The following is a 16261-nucleotide window of genomic DNA, read 5'->3' as shown; positions in this document are numbered from 1 at the left end:
TTTATTTTATTCTTGGACTCGGACGAAGTTCTTTCCAGCCCCCAGCGATTTAGTCACACTTTAGCCTGACGACGACATAGTGCTTGGGGAAGGACTCAGCAAGTCTGGCAGCATCTGTGGAGAGAAAGAGAGTTAACGTTCCGAGTCCGATATGAACTGCCGAAGAACGACAACACCGTGATGTCAATTGACACTTCACTGCTCGGCAGCAGCGGCCTTTAGGACCCAGGTGCTTCACTCCAGCAGTGGGCTGGGCGCATGCGCCTGTGAGCTGTGTCCACTGAAACAGAGAGTTGTAGGAATTGAAGTGGAGCCTGAAGAGAAAGTCGGAAACAGAGAGAGAAAAGTGTCGGATTAAAACTGCGCCCGTCCCCTGCTCCCAAGGTCGGACTGGGAGAAAGTACAAAGTGTCCTGAAGTCGGGAGACAGAAAGCCTCAAACACTTGCAACTGGGGTTTTTTTTTAAAAAAACCTTTTATTGTTTTCCTTTTGTTGGGAAATCCTGGATCGTGGACTTTCCAGTCGGAGCCAGGAGCAAATGTTTACAGTGCCTTAGAAAACGTGAAGCTATGGTTTCTGCAGCCAGAACTTGGGAGCGTGCCTTACAGAAGCTGCTCCAGAGGATGTTCAGGGGCTGAGTGCCGAGCTGGGGGTAGGGGGGCAACAGATCCAACTTGCTGAGGAGGAGAGAGCCTATGAACCGTTCATCACCTGTTTGTGCTCACTGGCCCTAAGCACCATGTCTAAAGTGATTCAGAAGAAAAATCACTGGACAACTAAAGTGCACGAGAGTGTGGTCAGCAAGAACAGGCACGGGGAGCTGAATTTTGTCATCTCAGGTGGGGCGGAGAATGGAGAGTTCTCCTATTTGAGGGAAACGAACCAGGATCAGATCGTTTACAGCGCCGGGGAATTGAGAGAAGGGGAGTTGCTGTTAGAGGTTGACGGAGTCCATGTGTCCGGGCTCCCTCTCTATGATGTGCACAGCGTGGTCAAGAGCTGCAAGGGTCCGATCCGCCTGAAAACTGTCAGACAAGGTATGGGACTGAACTAAGTCCAGCTTTGATGCTCTCAGTACGTTCCCCTGCTTCTGAGGTTATCATTAGCTTTACACACAACTTGACTCAATATCATGTGAACGTTTAAATCGTATGGTAGGTACATGATTCGCTTTATTATAGTCGGTGCAAATCCCACCCCCAAAAATTATCCAGATTCCATCAGTTTGAGCGTTTGGTTGACGATTCAAGATGATCGACTGGGTTCCTATTTTTAAGAGGACAGTGTTAATGGTGTTTGTGTAGAGAGGTAGAATTCATTGGTCTACTGGGAATATGTGTAGCGTTACACGTTTATATAGGACTTGGAAGAGCCCAGGTTTATTCAAGTGGACTGAACATTGGTAAATAGTGAAGAAATACAGTATGCTGTTCCCCTCCTGACACTGCTGTGAGGCAGAAGAGTAGTAACCTCGCACCTGCTTATAAATATGAGCTTGAATCAAGAGTTGGCACGAACTGAAATTACCTACCGGCTTTATAACAGGCTCCTTTCCTCTGTGCATTTATTCCAAAGGCTCCAACTCTGACTGGTGGTTCTTGTAACTTATTACTTTCTCTTCATTCCCCCTTTAATAACCAGGGTGGTCCAAAACAATTTTAGCAGCCTGAGAAATATTACTTCTTGAAGGAAATATTTACATTCATATAGTGCCTTTCACGACTTCTGACGTCCTTTTGAAGTGTAGTCACTTGTGTAATGTAGGAAACACAGCAAGCTTCCACAAACAGCAGTGTGACACTGACCAAATGATTTGTTGGTGTGATATTGATTGAAGGATAAATAATGGCCAGGGCAGAGGGATAACCCCCGCTCCGCTTCAAAATAGTGCCATGGGATCTTTTACATCCACCTCAAAGCAGACAGGGCCTTGGTTTAATATCTCATCCAAAAGGCACTGTCTCTGACATTGGAAAACTCCCTCAGTTCTGGACTGGAATGTCATCTAGATTTTTGTGCTTAAGTGTCTGGAGTGGGACTTGAACTTGCACTCATCTCACTTAGATGCACGAGTTCTACCAACTGAAGCATGACTAACAGCTTTATGCCTTGATACTCTCGGATAAGCCTTAGCAAGATGGATTTTTTTTTCATTTCCCTTATTTGGAAGGTTTAAAAATTTTAATTTAAGATTTTTGTTTGTGTAATTACTTTCTTTGAAGAAAATGGATTCGAAGAAATGAATGCCTTTTGGCAAGTTTTGTGGATGGTTAAGTAGCATTCAAGTTGAAATGTAATATGTACTGTGTCCTGCAGGAGAAGGTAAAGCTGGAAGAGGTTGATGACCTGCCTTTAATTTGTTGCAAGTGATATTTTAATAATTATGACTGCAGGGTCCCTATAGAAATGCATTATAAACCAAGACTACAAATTCAGTGTTGTGTATAGCCTTTGCTTAGAAAGGAATGTTCCCCCTTCTGTAAACATAAAATAAATGCCCCCCACTCTACATTTAGTGTAAGGAATAAGGACACCAGCTTGGCACTAGTTTAGATTGGAAGCCAATCCCTGCCGACCCTTTTGGCCAGGAATAATGTGGCCTGGTGAGTCGAAGGGGCAAGGGAGTGGGTGGGGAAGAGGGAGGAGTTTGCACTTTTAATATTTAAAAAAAAACATGAGCAGAATTGTTTCAAGGCCATTACACATTCCAGAGGTTCTCATGATGATAAACCGTAAAACCAAAGCTTTTGTGCTTTGTGGGCCCTACTGTGTATTGTTTGAAAGTGCCTCAGCACATTAAAAGTTTCTTTATAATGTATGCAGAAGAAGTAATTTCTCCTTGTTTGGTAAGTTGGAAGAAAAACTTGCCAATCAGTACAGTTAGAGTTTGTAGTTGTCCTTTTTACCCTCTTTTTGCTGCCATTTTAGCTTCCTATGGTATTGTGGTAATTACAAAGCTCAAGACTTGATGTACCTGGCCTGTTGCTATTATCCAATAAAATCTGACTTTTAAAAAAAAAAGTGACTTAGAATTATCAACCCCCCCACCCTCCCCTCCAACTGATGAAAAAAGCAGGATTATGTTTACATTTATAGGCAGGGTGAATTTGATTTATTATATTGGCATGGATAAATGGCAGTGTACTGAAGTATGTTAGTTTAGAACATATTTGAATTATAGATTGCACTGGGCATATTTGGACTTTAAACCAAGATAATGTTACTGTCATGGAATATTCTCGGAATATGTCCTCTGGATAAACATGGCTCAGTTGTCAAAGTTTCAAAGGACATTCCTTAGAAGGAGATTTCGTATCAAAACTTGGAATTCCCCATCTCAAAAGTTCAGAGAATCATCCTTTCAGTAAAACAGGGCCAGTTTGTGAACCTGCTGGTAGTCAAATAAATAACTAATATTTATGTGTGTTGTGAAGTCTCATTCTAGTTGTGTAGCAGCGTTTTACTTTCTTTAAGGGTGTTAGGACTACAGGACATTGCATCAGCTTCAAAAAGAAAGCATCTGTGCATTCATCCTGCAACAGTCAAAGGACAAAGTCCAATCTGGCCATGTATGTTTCTTGCTACTGTTTTTCTGGTAATGTCTGCTGGATTCACCACGGCATTATGTGTTTGCAGAAGTTTGAACCCAAATGACTTTCTAAAATATAGATTATACCAAGATGATCTAATGCCCCGTATTGACAATGGAGCTAGATAACCATCAGACAAAATCCTTTTACTACCACTTGTGATTAATTTGTGATCACTCAGGCTTCTGTATTGATTTGTGAAAAGCCTGATCCTTTTCCCAAGCCTGGAGATTTCCTGGGTTAACATAGATTGCACCCATGCCATGATTCAAGGATTGCTTTCCAAATAGAAAAATAAATCTTATCATTTTTTCCCACTCTTTTGATGCATTAGTGACCACATTTAGTGTACATTCTGTCACTGAGCAATTCAGGTAAAGGAACATAGAAAAAGGAATAAGGCATTTAGCCCACGTTCTGCCATTCAATTATATCACGACTGTTCAGTACCCCTATTCCATTTACCCACCTTTGTTCCATATCCTTTTATACTTTCAGCTAACAAAAACCTGCTAATGCTCAGCCCCATCATCCACAACCTTTTGGGGAGTTAGTGTCAGATTTCTACTACTCTTTGTGCTTTGAAAAAAACATGCTTCCTGATTTCTTTACTAAATGGCTGAACCCTAATTTTAAGAATATGCTTTGTTCTGGATATTCCGTCAGAAGAACTAGTTTCTCTGTATCTATCTTATTGAATCCCTTCAATGATTTTAAATACTTCAATCACCCTGATTAAGCTCAAGGGAATACAAGCCAAGTTCCTGCAACGTGCCTTCACAACATTTTCTTTGAAGCCCCGGTACCATTCTGATGAAGAAAACTATAACTATCTCAGGCCAGATATTGAATTTAATCTGATTTGGGTCAGCAGTGAATATATTCTAGCTTGCCCAAGTGTTCCAGGATTCCAACTCCTTATAGTTGTCCTGTGACCTCTTTTTCAAACTACATGTATGTGGACTTTATAAACTGATGTCCTCCTCATCTATTTGTGTGGTCTTCAGGAAGTCACTATCTAGCTTCATCCACCATAAAAATACCACTTGGTTAAATGGCAAGGGGCGGGTGCGGGGTAAGCTCTTAAAGGGAGAGTGGGAGTTTGCAACAGTGGAGAGGTTTCAGAGTTGAAATCTTAGCATGTAGGGCCTGGATATCAGTCATAGAGGTCTACAGCACAGAAAAAGGCCTTTCGGCCCCTCGAATCTGCGCTGGTCAAACAAGTACCTAACTATTCTAATCTCATTTTCCGGCACTAGGCCCATAGCCTTGTATGCCATGGCATCGCAAGTGCACATCCAAATTGAACAGGAGCTGGGTAGGTTATATAAAAGACCAGAGTTGGAGAAACACAGAGTCCCAGGAGGATTGGAGCCCTGTGAAGGTTACAGACACAGGGAGAGGTGAAAGGAACCATGAAGAGGTTTGAGTATAAGGATGAGACATTTAAATTCATTTTTAGGTGTGTTATTTTTGTGTGGCATGTTGGAAATAGATGGAAAATCCAGTGTGCTGGAGTTGGGAATGTTTCACTTTCTGTCATTCCCACTAATAACTGCAGCTACAAGGTTATCCAGAGGTCACTTGAAATGGTGACATAATCATGTTCACTTATCTCATCTGGGATTAGTAGACTGGCTGAGTAGAACTGTTTACTATTCCATGGTTGCATCTGATTTCAAAACTGAAGTTTGAGCAGTTGTGTTCTAGGTCTCTAAGGGGTTTTTGTTCCTGATTTTATTCCTGAAAAGTCTTGGGCTGAAATTCTCCTTGACAAAGTTTCAAATGTTTAGTTTGCAGCTAATTGTGACCTTTCAAGTTTTTACAGTTGTGCGAGCTTACTTTTTCGTGTGTTGGAATTATGGGAAAGAAACTGGGGTAAAAAGTTTTGGTAGTTTTTAAAATACTGCCTGCAGCAGAATTGGAGGAGAATAGGCAAAAAAATTGAACTGGGAATTTACGTGTCTTACATATGTTAAAACTAATGTAAAGTGGGTCAAGTATCCTTTATCTGTAAATCTGAAAACTGAACACATTCAAAAACCGCACTTCTTTTGAACCTCATTGTCTGCACTGTCTACCTTGCGATTTTTGTGGTGAGCATGTCGAGAAGAAACTTTTTCAGGTACCCTGTATTTATTATTCAGTGACGCGTCTTACTTTTCTAGCCATTTTATTTACTTTAGACTATCGCTCGCCTAGGCTTAGTTCATTGTAATGCAAGTTTATATGCGGTATCCAAAAACCGAAATTATCTGAAATCCCCGAGTGTTTCAGATAAAGGATACTTGACCTGTAATTGAACTGTTAGGGTAATTTTATTTTATCTGCTTTTTTTCCTTTTGGTATGCTTGTGAGGTTAGATGATCATACATGTGTATGTTTGTGATTGCCAGCCACTAACTATTATTATTTGGTGTTGAATCCCATCCCATGGCCTGGTGGTATTGCAGGTTAGAACAGTACTGTACAGCCACTCTACTGTCATCTGGTGTCATTATCATAGTTGGTGTGAAGCTTAGGGTTTTTTAAAAATATATATCCTGAGCAACTTGTTCCTTTTTTATCCTGTGATAATATATATTATCAAAATGCATCTGTGAGGGCATGTGGAAAACCACTCGGGCAGGCTGTCAAGAAGTAGCATGGCACTCACTGTTCCTACTGTTGTTCCTTCTTTCTTTGACAGAATGCCTAGCTGCCTCCAATTGGTACTTCCCTAAGCAGCAAGATGAGACCGAGCTCACAGTCAGGAATTGAAGCTGTGTTTCTCTTCTCTGTGGTGATGCTCAGTTCAACCACACCCCTTTGATACATGCCTATGTTACTGATATTCAGGGCAGATTTGTTTTTGTGCCTGATTTTGAGGAAGCATCAAGAATGTAGTGTATATATCAAACTTTTCAAAGGAAAGGTTTGAAGGGAATTGAAAGAGATTTTAACATTAAATGGAACATTCTGGTTGATTGACTGCAAATAGAAAAGTGCAACCTGTGTACATCACCATTTGCTGCTTTAACTTTCCCTTGAGAGATGATGCATTGCAAAAGTTAAAAACATTTTCTTTATGTTTTGATGTTTCTTTTCCTGACTGCTTCAAAACATAATATTAAGAGTCTTACACCTGGTTCTTCGCTCTGTTGATTCTCAGCATTCTAAAATCTTTAGCATGCATTACTGATTTTTCTGTAGCCTTTCCTTTTTTTAATGTATCTTGGCTCTTTAAATCCATTCACTCCATTTTGAGCAGTCACTCCACTGCCTGCCTTTCAATCATGACCCCGATCACTGGATTTGAAGGTCCTCATTCCATTCTAGGATGTTGGGCTGGGCCTAGCAATAAACATTCCATCAGTAGCCATCACTCTGCTGTATGTAGTGGGGTTAAAATAGGCAACACTGGATTCCCCATTTCTGATCAAAGCTGAAATACTGCACATTCACCAACCCGAAGTGTCAAGGTTTTGAGCTTTCTCAACGTGTCAACCTTATCGCTTGCCTAACAGAGTGCAGAACATAAAGAATCCTGTAAAATCCTGGGGCAGGTGGCACTGACTCCTTCTCTAAGAGGTTGAGGTTATACCATGTTGTTCTACATGGTGAGGTCAGTAATATCACTTGGAGGAAAATCGTAAGATATAATTACAGCAACATAATTAAATAATAGAACACAAAGCTTAGGACCAGGGGAGATTCATGCTATATGACAGCAGCAGCATGACACTGTGCCTGCCCCAACTATATAGCCTAGTTTTTCCAACTGGCCAGAATTAAAAGGGAACTTAATGAAATAAAATAGCTTGATGCAAACAGATGTATAGAAAATGTTAAACGTGATTCACATACTAGAAAAAGATCATTGTAATGATGAAGAATGGTAATTTTGACTTATTTTAAATAAATAACCAGGAAATAAGGCTGAACCTGGAAGACTGCATTTCTTCTCCCTGGAGAATGAACTAAGATAGATATTCTGGATGCAATGGAGAGAGTTTCAATTTTTGAAAGATTCATGAAAAACATAATGCATGATTTTTTTTTTGACAAGTAGATACATGATGTATGAAATAAATCAGTAACGAAAACAGAACAGGAAAAAACTTGGAAGAAATCTTAAAATTGTTTTGAATGACATTTATACCACACTTAATATACATTTCCTTTTTAAATGTCCTATCAACATGTCTGTAAAAATATCCTCAGAATTCTACCCCGCAAACATTTCTTTCAGCTATAGCACTGGGAATTGTGCACCTGGATACGGTTACCATAAGTTACAGTTTGTGTCCAGACTAGAGGAGGAACACTTCAATTCTTTTCTTGAAATGGAGTACACTACTATCCCTAAATGTTAGCCGCTTTGACCATTGAAAGAAATTGGATTTGAATGTAACCTCAAACATTTTGTCTCACTCATTTTTGGTGCCTCCCAGATTATCTCCAGCTTTAGTGTCACCTGCTAAGGGCTCATTGGTGCTCCAACATATTGCACAGTTGAATGAATAAATGAGAGTATTTGGTTGCAGTTTCACTTGTGATAAGTTGCTAACCTTGGTTCATTTTTGTTTGGAAATGGAAGCCACACTTTTGCGATTGGGGTGCAAGGGGGCTGGAACCTGCCATTGAGTCATCCAGTGCCACTATTGCACGTCATCTATGAGCCAGCAAAAAAGCCTGTGAACAAGACAGCTGCCCTTGTATCAGCTACCCACATATGTGAGTATTGTATGCGTTATGGGGGCCTCACAAGTTATGAAAAATTAACTCAAAGTCCCCAAAAATTACATATTACAAACAACAGTGAAAGACATTCAGAAACATTCAGAGGGGAATTACAGGAAGCTCCTTGGGAGTGAACTTCATTGTTAACAAAGAGATCCTGTGTCCTTGCTGGTGTTCCTGGTACTTCCCTACATTATTAGATGTGTTTCCTGTTGTTGTTCTGTTTTAACAGAATGTACAACTTTATTAGCTTTATCACTGTCTTACTTAATGATAAAGTTCTACATTCTTTCATGAGAAACACTGTTTTACTTTTTAATATCAAGAGTAAGGTTAGTGAATAAATTCAATGCCCTTCATTGGTTATAGTGTTGTCGCAAACTATAGTATAAACCTGACATAGGATCATGAAGGCTTGATAAAAAAGGGTCATGTTATTGTCAAGTATTCTCTGAACTTGCAGAATATTGCCTTGTTATGACTGTATTTTGCATTAGTTTATTTTTAATTTAAACACTTCCTTGGAACTAACGAACCCTGTTCACATTGCAAGAAACAAAGTGATATGCGCAAGAAACAATTGGGAGGTGTAACGTACAAGGAATGAGTAATGGAATTCATTGAATGGTCTCCAGACTGATACAGTATGATTCACAGTATGTAATACCTAGATAAAATCTAGGTATCTGATGCAAAACTGAAATCAAAGATCCCACAATACTATGACATCAAAATTATTTTGTCAGTGGAAATAACATAGGTATTTTCCAATTGACATGTCCAGGCTGGGTTTTTCTAGTCCTTGTTCTTTAAGATAAATCACAGCAACCTTTGGACATCTTTCAAACACAAATTGTGCACATGCAGCAAAAGAAGAAAAAATCCAGATGCCATAAACTGAGGTATTATTCGACTAATTCAATATCAGTTGTTATAAAATAATTATTTGCATTTATATAATGCCTTTCACAAAAGGAAATGTAGCACCCAATTCTCACATAACTTCCTTGCTTTTGTACTGAATGCCTCTATTTATAAAATCCAGGATCTGCATGCCTTTTAATCACTTCTTCAGCCTGCCCTGCCACCTTCAACAATTTGTGCACATATACCCCCAGGTCTGTCTGTTCCTACACCCCCTTAACCCCTTTAGAATTGTGGCCTTTGTTTTATATTGCTTCTTCTTGTTCCTCCTGCCAAAATGAATCAATTTTCATGTGCCTAACCACCGTCGATGCTCATATTTCAGGGACACATGAAAGAAAAATCTTCTCTACATTAAATTTCATTTGTCACGTGTTCACCTATTCCACCAGCCTGTCTATGTCCTTTTGAAGTCCATCACTATCCTCCTCATCATTCACAATACTTCCAAGTTTTGTGACATCCACAGATTTTGAAATTGTGCACTACACACCCAAATCTATCTGCTATCTGAAAATTTCAATTACAAGTGAAGAATAAAGAGCATTTAACTTCCGGGTTTGCTGTGTGTGAATGCTTCAATGTGATTGGCTGCTTACCTGCTTGTTGACATCCCTGCTAATGCACACCAGGATATCCCATTGAGTTGATGTCAGATTTAAACTATCAGGAAAGGGGAAAACCACGGCATAGGAGTCACTAGATCTTAGTGGGCAGCTTCCTTTGAAGTCAACAGGAAGTGCCGTCACTTCACCACCGACTGCAGAGTCCAGGCCAGTGAAATAATTGGTCAGATCATCTGTTTTTGGCATTGATCGAGAGAGAACTGCTGACTGCTAGCACTTCCCTGCTACATATAATGATCTGATAAAGAGACTGTAATAACAGTGGCATCATTTACTAGCTAATACAAGTGTGTTTGGAGGATATGTGTAGCTAATTGCTAACAGAGCCTTTTGGCACTGCTCTTATCCAATTATTTATTCCAGCATGATTTCCTTTATAAAATCCTTGTTATTCTTCAGAAGTCAACAATTGTTTTTTGTTCCTTCTAATATCTCGCCTGATAACCTACTTGATGTGTGTTGCTACAGGCGTACTAAAGTTAGTTTTGGATTTCCACAGATGTTCTGGCTATGGCCAGCTGACTTGTCACAGACAGGAAATCAATCCTGAGAATTGCAGCTAGTGTGTTATGCCACTGTTCCACACTGTTTTTAGCAAGCGAGCTATCAGAAAGGAGAGAGTTCAACTGCCCTTGAATGGGAAACCAAAGGGCATCTAGCAAACAGTGAAATGAACAGAGATTGTGAGTGAGGACTGGTGTTCCTGTAGGAATTCTGTCTGGGCCTATCGAGTAACCGTGGTTTTATTTTGCCATCTTATGTTGAATGCACAAAATCAAGTGGTTGTGTTTGCACCAAAAATTCTGCACCTTGGCCAGTAGTTACTGCCAAGGTTCAAGTTTTGAGCTTGCTTGATGAGCTTAGTAAACAAATAAGCTGCTCCAAGCAGTTTAGAAAGTAGAAAGGTGCCAGATTTAATCTCCACTCTGTGGCCACAGAGCTGGATTTAATACAGCAGGAATTTGGGTGCTGGAATTGGCCTCAGCACCTCTGACAAGAAATTAGAAAAATACAAGCATGGTCACCTCATGACAGTTACCCAGTGACTAGATAGCTCACTAGTTTGTGACTCACTCCAGGCTACGTATGAGCGATAGCTCTCCTTGCTAAGTACCAAATGGCTAGTGGTAATGTGAGATCTCAGCTTGCTGTGTAGAAAAGCAAGAGTAAGTGTCTAAATTAAAAAGTGTTTCCTATAGCACTTGATTAATGCTGGTGAAAGTATTTTAAATCTCTTTAGTAAAGGAGGAAGATGGTAATGGTATCCCTTTCAGTCACAACTCTCTACTGAATATGACCAGTCTTCAGTCTGAATGTTGTAGAAGGGGTAGGTCCTTGCAGTGCTGAACCATACTTTCAATTACTGTCAAGCTTTTTGCTGAGAATTCTAAATCATAGCCATAGTTAACAAAACTGCCAAGGCCTGGAAAAAAAAACTCATGAAACTACTTTAGTTCCAAAACCACATATTTCAAATGAGAGTACAAGGAAAGATTTTTTAAATTGCCTTGGACGATTTTGGACAAATACTTGAGTCTTGTCAGATGAAGAATTTAGTTGTATGGAATGCAGTTGTATTAGATAACAGTGTTTCCTTTGTACTGAAGGGTTCAATTTTACTCTTGCAACCTCCGTAGTACTTTAAGTAAGGATTTGGGGGTGGAGCCAAAGTAGTAAAATATTTGAAAACAGGATAGGTGTGTTTTGGTGCCACAACATTTCTGCTGGGTCCAGAAATCTTTGTGTGGGTTTAGTTTCTTCAGCCTGGTTTTGCTTCTTATGGTGTACTGAAGCAAAATTTGCACCTTATGGAATTCTGCTAAAGTAAATAAAACAAGTTTTGGAGGAAATCGTTTATCCCTGTCATCAGTTTTAGTTATTTATTTTGCCCCTTAAACCTGTGCTGATACTAGGAGTTCCTGATTTATATTGGTGTCCATTCTTTCATTTTTTTTGATGACTTTATGGTCCCTGTCTTAATCAACACTTGGGATAAAATGTTCCATGTTCTAACAGTAATAATGTTTCTAACGGTTGAGGAGGCCTAGAATGAGAAGACATGGATATATATTTAGGACAGAGAACAGGAAAAGCCTTCTTACATAGAGGATTGAGAGACTGGAATATAGTACCAGGAGAGACACCATGTCAACATTTAAGAATAGATTGCATAGATGGTGAAGAAAAGGTGATTAAAAGGTTGTGAAAACACATGAGATTCGGACTACAGACTACATTTCAATGTGAAAGATAAACACCAACAAGGGTTTGTTGGGCTGAGTAGCCTGTTTGAGATGCCATTTCTACGCAAGTCCATGTAATTTATTTTGTGAAAAATTTCTTCTGACTTCCCCTTTCATTCTTCTAGTAATGAGCCTGTACCCCTCTGCCCAGTTACCAATTAGTCAACCAGTTAAAGCAATCTTTCATAATTCACCCTCTCAAAGCATTTTTTGTATTTTGAACAGTGTCACTCCCCCTTTATCCTTTGTCCTTTCTAACAGACAAAACCCCCTACTTTTTCAAGCCTGGATTCATAACTATCACCCCCTATACATGTTATTTTAGCGAACCTCCTTATATATCTACCGCATAGCTCTAATATTTGTAACAGGGTATGATTGCTAACTTACAGTTTATTTTTAAATTGACTTCTGTATCAACCAAAGAAATCATGTAACATGTTTACAAACAGAATAGCCTTAGGCTTTTAAAAGAAATAAACTCACCTCCCTTCACCATCCCCCTCAAGAGAGCTCCACTATGTCTGCAGTCCTCTCACTGTCTTATTAGTCTTGATCTTTCATTGTCCTGCCTGTCAGCATGCCACAATTCTGATTCGGAGGTTTGGAGAAATGTATGAATCAAATGTCAGAACCTTTGCCCTCCAAACCAAGAGTCTGGCTGCAAATGATGCTTTATATAGTATTAAGGACTAGGTGATGCTGCACTAACTGCCTGCCAGTTTCCACATGAATTTTATTGCCTTTTTCTATTTTATAATTTAAGAGAAAGTATCATATGCTCATCTCAAAAGCATGTAACCTATGGTATAGACAAATGCCATTGGTTTTACAGAAAGAATCACCTATAAGGATTAATTGGATAGTCAGCCCATGAGTATGTGCTTGATGCCTCTTGACTCCTTTTTTGAGTAAGCTGTTATACGCCTTAACAAAATATCTGCTGCACGTCAAGAGAGATGGCAGTGTAACAGTGATATCTTTTATATCCATATGTAATAAAAAAGCAATTTTGCAAGAACAATAAAAATTATAATTTCAATAAAGAGTTACTTTTGTGTAAATTTCCCTGTTCAAAGCTTAAAGTGGTCGAGCTGCTTTGTGTACGCTCGGGGCTACTTCCATTGCTGCTCCCTTTTGGTTTGTGTGTGTCTCTTGGCTGCAGAAATCCACCTGCTCTTCCTGCTCCACCTGTTCCACCTTTGTGATGCAGTACATTCCAGAACTAGTCACCTGTTTATGCTTCAGGCAGGCAGTCGCTTCCTCACAATAGTCAGCTTGATTTAATGCAGGAAGTATTTGCAGAGCACCAGATACTGAAACCCAATGGTTTCGATAGTGATTGATCTGCTGATACAATTGTTATCCTTTGCCGAGCCCTGTTATGGACTTTGATACAAGCCTGGCTGCAGCTTCTCTTGTTTAATTCCCTTCTGCCGGGAGAGCTGCTGATCGACTTTACTGTTGCAAATACTGAGTTTAAAACCTGTTGCAACCAGTCATGAGTTGCGTTGTGATAGTGCCTCATGGATGATGACAGGGTGCCAGGTCCCCAGACGTTACAGTGGTACAGAAATAAGTGAAAAGAAACAGAATTCTATCTTTATACAGGAATTGTAGTTTCTAGTTTAGAAGTACATATCGACTCTTGATAACTCAAAGTTGTTTATTCCACTGAATAAGGATGTGATCACACTAGAGAGAGTGCAGAGGAGATTTACCAGGATGTTGCCTGGGCTGGAGAGCTTTAGTTATGAGGAGAGATTGGATAGACTGAGGTTATTTTCCCTGGAGCAGAGAATGATTGGGTTGTATAAAATTGAGGGGCATAGATAGGGTAGACAGGAAGGAACTGTTCCCCTTGGTGGAGGGATCAATAACCAGGGGGCATAGATTTAAGATAAGGGGCAGGAGGTTTAGAGGGGATGTGAGGAAGATTTTTTTTTTACCCAGAGGCTGGTGGGAATCTGGAACTCACTGCCTGAATGGGTGGTAGAGGCAGATACCCTTAAAACATTTAAGAAGTATTTGGATATGCACTTGCAGTGCCATGGCAGACAAGGCTATGGGCCTAGTGCTGGAAAATAGGATTAGAATAGTTAGGTACTTGTTTGACTGGGCTGAAGGGCCTTTTTCAGTGCTGTAGACCTCTATGACTCTTGAATTAAGCAACGGTAATGTTGAGGAATGTGGAACATAAAAAGTGGAATTCAGATAATTTGAATTAACCAACTTTGAGTTGAAGTGTTGACTGCATTCCAGACTAGTTGTTTAAAAAATTACATTGGCCAACTGAAAACTGATGAGTGTTGCCCTATTAATTTTCTGATGTGAAAATTGCCCAAGTATGTCCTGTCTGCAAAATGCTGGACAAATCCAACCCATCCAATTACTGCTCCATCAGTCTACTCTCAATCATAAGCAGTGATGGAAAGTGTAATTGACAGTGCTATCAAGTGGTATTTAATCAGCAATAACCTGCTCACTGATGCTCAGTTTGGGTTCTGTCAGGGTCACTCAGCTCCTGACCTCATTACAGCCTTGGTTCAAACATGGACAAAAGAGCTGAACTCCTGAGGTGAGGTGAGAGTGACTGCTCTTGACATCAAGGCAGCATTTGACCGAGTGGGGCTTCAAGGAGCTTTAGCAAAACTGGAGTCATTGGGAATTGGGGTCGGGGTGGAGGTGGGGGCGGGGGGGGTGGGGGGGAGCTCCACTTGTTGGAGTTATATCTAGCTCAAATGGAAGATGATTGTGGTTGTTGGTGGTCAATCATCTCAGTCCCAGGACATCACTGCAGGAACTCCTTGGTACTTTCCAAGCCCAGCCACCTTCAGCTGCTTCGTCAATGATCTTCCCACGACCATAAGTTCAGAAGTGGGGATGTTTGTGGATGATTGCATAAAGTCACAAAGTTCACCACCATTTGTGACTCTTCAGGTGCTGAAGCAGTCCATGTCCATGTGCAACAAGATCTGAACAACACTCAGGCGTGGGCTGATAAGTGGCAAGTAAAATTTGTACCACACAAGTGCCAGGCATTGACCATCACCAACAAGAGAGAATCTAGCCATCTTCCCCATAGATATTTAATGGCATTACAGTTGCTGAATCCCCCCATTATCAACATCCTGGGGGTTACCATTGACCAGAAACTGAACTGGACCAGCCATATAGGTACTGTGACTACAAGAGCAGGTCAGAGGCTGGGAATTCTGTGCAGGGTAACTCCCCTCCTGACTCCCCATATCCTGCCCATCATCTACGAGGCTCAAGTCAGGAGTGTAATGGAATACCCTTCACTTGCCTAGATAACTGCAGTTCCAACAACACTCAATAAGCTTGACACCATCCACGACAAATCAGCCATCTTGACTGGCACTCCAACCACTACCTTAAACATTCACTCCCTCCACCACTGACACACAGTGGCAGCAGCGTGTACAAGATGCACTGCAGAAACACTCCTTCAACAGCACCTTCAGAACCTGTGATTTCTACCCCCTAGAAGGACAAGGGCAGCAGATGCATGGGAACACCACCTGCAAATGCCTCTCCAAGCCGCATGCCACCCTGACTTGAAACTATATTGCTGTTCCTTCACTGCCACTGGGTGAAAACCCTGGAACTACCTTCCTAACAGCACTGTGGGTGTACCTACACCACATGGACAGCAGCAGTTCAAGAAGGTGGTTCATCACCAACTTCAAGGGCAATTGGAGATGGGCATTGCCAGCTAGGCCAGCATTTATTGCCCACATCCCATGAAAGAATAATTAATAAAAAAACAGCTTCTGCATGATTTCCATAAAATAAATAAATAACAGAATTCATATAATTATGAACAATTTGTATTGTGTCCTCTCAACTTGCAGAACAGGTTAGCAAAGCAGTTAATAAAATATATGGGATCATGGGCTTTATTAATAGAGACAAGCAGTAAAAAGCCAGGTAGTTATGCCAAGTCCAACGTAAACACCAGTTTAGACCCAGCTGGACTAAGTTAAGTTGGACACCACACTTTAGAAAGGAGATGAAGGTTTTGGAGAATTCACAGAAGAGACTTACTAGAACGATTCCAGGAATAACGAATTATAGTTACATGGATAAAATGGAGAAGCTAGGGTTGTTCTTCTTCAAGCAGAGAAGGCTAAGA

At 40.4% G+C, this 16261-nt stretch overlaps 1 protein-coding gene across 8 annotated transcripts in view; it reads left to right on the top strand.

The window, feature by feature from the left end:
- The first annotated feature begins 264 nt into the window (after positions 1 to 264).
- Positions 265 to 16261, top strand: part of magi1b (membrane associated guanylate kinase, WW and PDZ domain containing 1b) — a 457254-nt gene continuing 441257 nt past the window's right edge. For 5 of the 8 annotated variants that reach the window (XM_078543663.1, XM_078543661.1, XM_078543662.1 and 2 more), the window contains exon 1: positions 283 to 1037. In XM_078543663.1, the coding sequence (XP_078399789.1) occupies positions 740 to 1037 (298 nt within the window). In that variant the 5' untranslated portion in view covers positions 283 to 739. Of the gene's footprint in view, positions 1038 to 16261 lie in introns of all 8 variants that reach the window. The other 3 variants (XM_078543669.1, XM_078543664.1, XM_078543670.1) reach the window with 1 other exon arrangement.

The sequence above is a fragment of the Cetorhinus maximus genome, chromosome 6, assembly GCF_964194155.1.
Source record: "Cetorhinus maximus chromosome 6, sCetMax3.hap1.1, whole genome shotgun sequence".
Lineage (NCBI taxonomy): Eukaryota > Metazoa > Chordata > Chondrichthyes > Lamniformes > Cetorhinidae > Cetorhinus > Cetorhinus maximus.
The sequence above is the reverse complement of the archived record's forward strand: the minus strand, read 5'-3'. Positions and strand labels throughout refer to the sequence as shown.